Source organism: Formica exsecta, unplaced genomic scaffold (genome assembly GCF_003651465.1).
Source record: "Formica exsecta isolate Colony F162 unplaced genomic scaffold, ASM365146v1 scaffold258, whole genome shotgun sequence".
Classification (NCBI taxonomy): domain Eukaryota; kingdom Metazoa; phylum Arthropoda; class Insecta; order Hymenoptera; family Formicidae; genus Formica; species Formica exsecta.
The window spans coordinates 901,189-908,135 of record NW_021849849.1 but is presented as its reverse complement, the minus strand read 5'-3'; the positions used below and the strand labels follow the sequence as shown (position 1 = coordinate 908,135).

The window sequence follows — 6,947 nt, the reverse complement described above, 5'->3', positions numbered from 1 at the left end:
TATTTGTTTATTATGCGGCAATAATAGTACAACAAAAACTTTCTTTTCCTTTTACATAAAATAAGGCTAACAATAAGTATGAAAATATATGCGTGTGATTAAAATGAAGTAAAGTATAAAATATAAAGTAGTAATATATATAATATTTTCAATATATTTTTGGAAAAATAGAAATGTTGTATTATCAAAATCTGATTAATTTTTCAATTAATCTCAGTAAAGTGTTAGTACAGAGAGAGGAGTAATGACGATTTTACTATTGTATTTTTTTTTATTAGAAATTCAACATTTTATAATCTATTATGTTCGTTTGATGTGGATCATCTTTAAAGTCGATAATATCATTAATATTTGATTATTGAACATTATAATCTTTTCTCTGATTATTGAAAATTATAAATTGGGAAAGTATCAGAATATATCAGAATAAATTACCAGAGATATAAAATATTAAAGATTATACCCAGACCCACATGTATGCAGACATACAGGCACGCACACACACACATGCACACTTATTCATCAGATTCACGCACACACTTTGTTGAGATTAATTATATAAAAATCAATGCTTTTTTAAATTTTATATTAAATAAAGACAAGTTTTTTTGACACGTGTCTAATTATTATCTGAGAAGGAAAGGGTGAAACTAGTACCTGGTGCATGCTACAGTAGAATCTGCGATTCTCGACGTGGTGCCAACCCGGTGGCGTATTCTTTGGCTCTTATCCTCGAAATCGTATGCGGGATGATGATTCGCCATAATATACGCGTCTTCACAATTTCATTCGTCGTCAGTATTCCCGCAAATTGGGAATATCACGAATCAACGAGCAACCCCACTAAATATAAACTTTCGCTTTTATCAATTTTTTTTTTTTTTTTTTTTTGAGTATTGCAATTTTTTCACACGCCAATTTTTTGAATTTTGATTTTCTTGTCGATCTTGCCACGACCGATCAATCGATCGATAGCTCGAATGAGAATATCAGTACGGAGAATACACGGATTTAGACTATCGGTGATGTCCCTGGGGAGACCGCTTTATATATGAAAAGCATCGGGGTAGCACGAGGGATGATCGATACCAACCCCTGGGCGGGTTTCTAGCCAATAGTGAGCCGAGACGAGTATGGGGTGCGATTATCAAACGCGCACGGGATTGGTGGGCGAGCACTCCAGCGAGGGTTTTATCGGCTGAGATGCAACCCCTGGAACTCTACCCCGTAGAGATTTTATTCGTCCCCACCCACTATCGCTTGTCGTCACCTCGACGGTAAACGCGGGGGTGGATTTATTCACAGGGGAAAGAAGGGCGCTTAGTAGTATAACGAGGGGTGGCGGGGCAATTTTTCAATTTCGCCAAACACGGATAAAATATTGCGAACGTTTCTTTGATTTAAAAATGATTCTCTTTTGTCCTTTTTCGACGGTTAAAATCAATAAAATATATATAATTAAATATAAAAATTATTGTGAAAAAGTTGTGAATTGAATCATTGATGATCTAGCAAATAGTTTTCAATTATGTTTATTTAAAATTAAGGATTTCTTAGATTGTTAAATATGAATCTGATGTCAAAATTGACAAATTCAAAAAGTATACATAAATGTGTCATTAATTATTTTTAATGCACTTTTGTATAATAGCCCAAGTTAATCTAATCTTATTATATAAATTTATTTTCCTTTCACAGTGGAAAATTTGTCATTCCTATCAATTAAGCTTGTTATATCTTTGTAATTAACAGAGAAAAGATAATTCAACTATCTTCTCTTAAAATATTTACAATTACAAATAAATTTTTATTAATTAGAAAATCTGCGTTTAGCTATCAATATAGAAAATGTTAGAAGAATTTAGCATTATGGTTCTTATAGAGATCGGATCCTATCACACATAAATTGTACATTCTTAGAACCAGCTCTATACAAATATTTTATTCTAAACACAAAAGAAATATTAACAAAGTGCATTTAAAAACGAGCTGGCATCGATGATTTCGCGATTCACACTTGCAAAATTGTTCGTTGTGACAGCCTGAGAAAGCATCGTCCAAAATGACATTTGGAGAATAGCGGCAACCGAAATTGATCGGCGACGGTGGTGTCTCGCTTTTAAGAGCGCGATTATTAGCCTTCCCAATAGTATGAATGGGCCAATATTCAAATGAGCCGTGTTTAGTGCACGCGCGACGAGAGAAACGCGACGGTGCAATTATGCGAGGTGTTAATACGATCACAATGGTGGTTGTACGCCGGGGTTATACCTATCTACTACATGTAGACCGGACAAAGTTTTGTCCCCGTTGAAACGAGTTCGGAGCGAGAGAGAGAAAGAGGGATAGAACAATTCGCGGTTGATCCTCGCCGAAGGCATCACTGAATTATTATTGACTGATCCACACAGAGCGACGATATGCATATAATTAAACCTTCAAACCTATGAGAACACCAGGTCCGAGTCCTTATACGCAACCCTTCACCGCGATAGATTGATCCTTCGATAGCCGAACGCGCTTGATCTGCATATTTCGATATTATCTCATGGTGAAAAATCAATTTGGAATTAATATAAGAAAGAGAGAAAGAGATAGAAATCGAGACAATTAATATTAATAAAATTATTTTAGACACAAAAAGGAAAAAAGATTAGTCTTTTATCACGTGAAAGTGACGAACAAATCAACTGTTTTCAATTCTCTTCTTTAATTTTTGATAACAAATATCAACTTGTGTTAACATATATATTTTCAAATACCTTATATCATTTTTATATAAATTTTGGAAAAATTTAGTTTGGTCTATAAAGTTTTGAATACATTGAATTATAATAAAATATTTTGTCCTTGTATTTCGCCAAATCATGTAACAAACCCAGATGTAACTCGAGTGTGTATCGTTTCATTCGCGCAATCGATCCGCAATTACTTGGGAGCGTGCCGTTTCGAGTATCACCATGACAAATTTCAAGTGAGCTTTGTATCCTCACAAACCATTATTTATCTCAATTTGTCGCGTCTGTTTAAGGGAGAGCGTGGCTTCGAGATTCGCTCCAAATATCTCCTTCTCTCTCTTTCTCTTTCTCTGTGCTATTTTTTTCCCCTTCTGTAACATTCGCACGCAATATTGTACGCAATATTTGCATATTTGATGCAAATCGCGATGTATTTGTCAATATAAACTTTTTTATTTCAAATACAAATCAAACTTATATAAAATATGAATAAATATATTTTCATATCTGTATTAAACACACTTTACTTTACTTTATCGTTTTTATATTTTTTTTAATGTAATATTATTTTATATCTATCATTTACATTTCATCGCGTGTTTCATGTGTATTTTTATATTTATTGATATCAGAGAAAGAATAGCAGAAATCAAAGATGCATGATAGAGCAATAAAAATAAATTACAGAATCAACGATCAAACATTTCGATTAATATATCTGTTATTTAACAATAAATGCATATCACGAAGGAACAGATCTCTCCAAAGATCGTATAGTTGTCAGAGTCAAATCCACTTCCGATTGGATTTCCTTGGACGAGAGGCTCCCCTCGGAGGAGATCGTCGATATCCGAGCAAACATTTAATTCGCGATTACATTATTTTCGAGGGGCGAGGACCGGCCGATTACCCCTTGTCAGCGCCAGTGCATCCCCCTTGGCACGCACGTACATACGCGTGCCCGTCGAACAGTTCTGTACGCGCTCCGACCCCCGGAATAATAGAGATTTCACGCCGCGGGGCCCACTTCGGTTCTCACAGTAGGGGTCTGACTGTCGGACGGCTTTCTGTTGTCCGACAGTTCAATCTACAATCGCGCTTATGGCAGGACATTTCATTCGCCGGGTCACGAGAGCGCGTGCCTCTAAGTATCTGTTTATAGTCTCTGGGGATCAATTTGTTTGCGAAATTATTTATTGGTCAAACGGGTAGACGAGAGAGCGGCGCCTCACGCCGCGAATCTGTTTGATCTACGATTGGAAACGCGGTTTGGGAAAAATAAACATTACAATTCACGTTTTAACGATTCTGTTTATCTATCGAATCGGTCTTCGAAATCGCGTATTCAGGATCTGGATACTACGTAAGTACGATAAAAAATAAATTCATTAAAATGTATTGGCAACAATTAATTTTTTGATGTAAATAATTTTCGAAATCGAAAATTAGCGTTATAGCTGTCTTCTTACTAACTCTTTCTTATTTTGTTTAATAGAAAATAAATGAACTATATAATAATAAGATGTAAGAACATCGCATGTGTCACACACATGTATTTGTTTTTTTTTTAATCTTCAAGAAACTTATTCAGTATTTTCAGTCTTTCTATTAATTTAACGAAAAGGTTTTAAAGCTAAAGATACTTAGATATCTTATAAAAAAAAAGAATCGTGTTAAAATCAAACGCAGCAAAAGAGTCACAGTTTTAAAGGAAAAGGGTTTTGAAAAAGAAAAGACACTGCAAAATACATATTAAAATAAATATATAAAGTTATTCTTGCTATCAGAGACTAAAATATCGTAATTGTTTGTCACATATATACCAGATACCCATGCAAACTTATGTCCCTGGGTTTTTTTGTCGCCTAGCATCCGTAGAAATTCACCTTTTGGAGAAAAAATCTGCACTCTTCCATTACCAGCGTCACCAACGATAATGTTTTCTTTCTTGTCGATACTTAATACTTCGGGCGATCTACGAGAATTAAGAGTAATTTATTATTTCTCCAGCAGATCTCTGATCTCAATAATAATGAACTTAGTTAGCAATAATAGCAATTTTATATTAACCTAAACAAACCCTTTGCTATACCAACGTCGCCAATTGTTTGAAGAATTTGTCCACCGTGATCAAATATCTATATGATGTACAAAAAGATTATATTTTATTTACTATAAAGTATTAATTTTTTTAATACATTAGTGATTATGATAATCGATAAATTTATAATGTTTAGACTTTTGCATGCATTAATTATTTACCATGTTTTTTAAAAAATATTTAATTATTTTTCAATTGTACGCATTATGCGAATCTCTATCGAGGATAATGTCTATAAAAAGAGTGATAATATAAAATATAAAGATATTTCTTTTATGTGCAATTATTTTAATTTTGACATTAAATATTTTATTTAATATATTTCCTATATCACGTACATATGTACATAAACAATACAAACATAAACAATATTAAACTTTCAAACCATAACATTTAGGGAAGAACATAGTTTACTAAAAAAAATAAACAAAAGAAAAATTCGAAAATATTCAAATTATATGTATATAAACAACAATCGCAAACGAGGGCATATTTTACCTTTACTTTATGATTGCCGGAATCGGCGACGAAGATACGCGTTATCGTGACGGCCACGTCTGTCGGTTGATTTAGTTGGCTCGCGATCGGGCCGGTTCTACGGAATTTGACAGTGCCCTTCGCATGTTTACTCTTAGGCCCGATGCTGTCTAAATACACGCCATTCCTCTCAAGGACTTGGACACGATTGTTTCCGGTATCGGCGATGTAAAGCACGTTTCGTTCCGGATGAAACGCGATTCCCTCCGGCGAACGCAGTTCTAATTCTCCATTGCCCTTATTACACATGCGACGAACGAGCTCGCCCTTGTGGTCAAACACGAATATGCAGTGCTTCCACTTATCTGTGAAAGATATTAGATCGTAGAAAGGTATTAAATCGTGCGTAAATCAACATTATGTGTGTATGTGATAAATAGATATTCAAAAGAATTAATTATTTATATAATACATTATATCTTGAAACTAAAAATCAAAAGATCACTTTTGCATTGTCTTTTAATGATCTTTAAAATGTGATACTCAATATAAATGTTTAATATTTATTTATAAACGTTACAATTCTTTAATTCAAAAGTAGCATACATCTACTATTACTTTGTAAACATTATATAATAAATTATAATTCTGTTTTTTAGAGATAATCTTTTATAAAACTTTTCACGAGATTTAACATATATAAAATTTTAATGAAATTTGTTGAATACAATTAGTTTTTAATAAATGTTTTTGAATTTTAATTAAAATTTTAATAAAAATTTGAAACGCGCGGTAAGAGATTAATTGATAGAGATTTCAATATGTAATTCAATACTATTTCAGTATAATTTCATTATAATTTCCGTAAAATGTTTCTATCGGGAAAAGGATTTAACAATGCAATAAAATCAGTCTCTTCTTAATTAAGAATTAAATATCAAAACCTGTCACATATATCTCGTCATTCTCTTGCAGGAAAGCGAGTCCTTGAGGCGCCATCATCTCTTGGTGACGAATCCTCCGGACAACTTTGAACTTCCTGTCTAGAATGACAACCTGTCCTGACCCCGGACAGGTCGTGATAATGTTATCCCTCCAGGAATCAACGGCAAGCGCCGACGGCCGCTGTACCATGTCACGATTCGCGATAATTTTGGATGTGAAAGTTTTCCGCCTGTGTCATTTTTATTTTTATTTAATTATCTTATATCGTGCAATATATGAGTGGAGTAAATTACGCACAATTTTTCGCGAGACTTAACATGAAATGATATTTGCTTAAACTACAAAAAATTAAAAACTTTGAGAAACAAGTTTCATTACAAAAGCGATTATACGTATATTAAGAATCTCTCGATATTTTTCGATTTTTTGTATTTTGAAAGATTGACTTTAATCATATAATGTATAATCTATAGAATTTATTTCCATTCTGCATTGATTAAGCTTTTTCGTAATTCTATAAATTGAAAAAGATTTAAATTATAGACTATCTATTAGTATGTAGTAGTATCTAGTATGGTTTTGCTTCTTTACATATCGTAAGTGTGCAGGTGCACTTAAGATTGAGTTATAATAATAAAATTTATATTACAAAAATTTAATATATATTAAAAATTAAAACTAATACA

General features: G+C 32.9%; 1 protein-coding gene across 2 annotated transcripts in view; it reads right to left on the bottom strand.

Annotated features, from left to right (window-relative positions):
* Positions 1-4,490: 4,490 nt before the first annotated feature.
* The window catches only part of LOC115236611 (RING finger protein nhl-1-like), a 12,588-nt gene continuing 10,131 nt past the window's right edge, over positions 4,491-6,947 (bottom strand). Inside the window, exons 7-10 of one of the 2 annotated variants that reach the window (XM_029809165.1) lie at positions 6,261-6,490; positions 5,338-5,681; positions 4,809-4,876; positions 4,491-4,713 (exon numbers count right to left, since the gene is read on the bottom strand). In XM_029809165.1, coding sequence (XP_029665025.1) covers positions 4,491-4,713; positions 4,809-4,876; positions 5,338-5,681; positions 6,261-6,490 — 865 coding nt within the window. The remainder of the gene's footprint in view (positions 4,714-4,808; positions 4,877-5,337; positions 5,682-6,260; positions 6,491-6,947) is intronic. The other variant, XM_029809166.1, reaches the window with a different exon arrangement.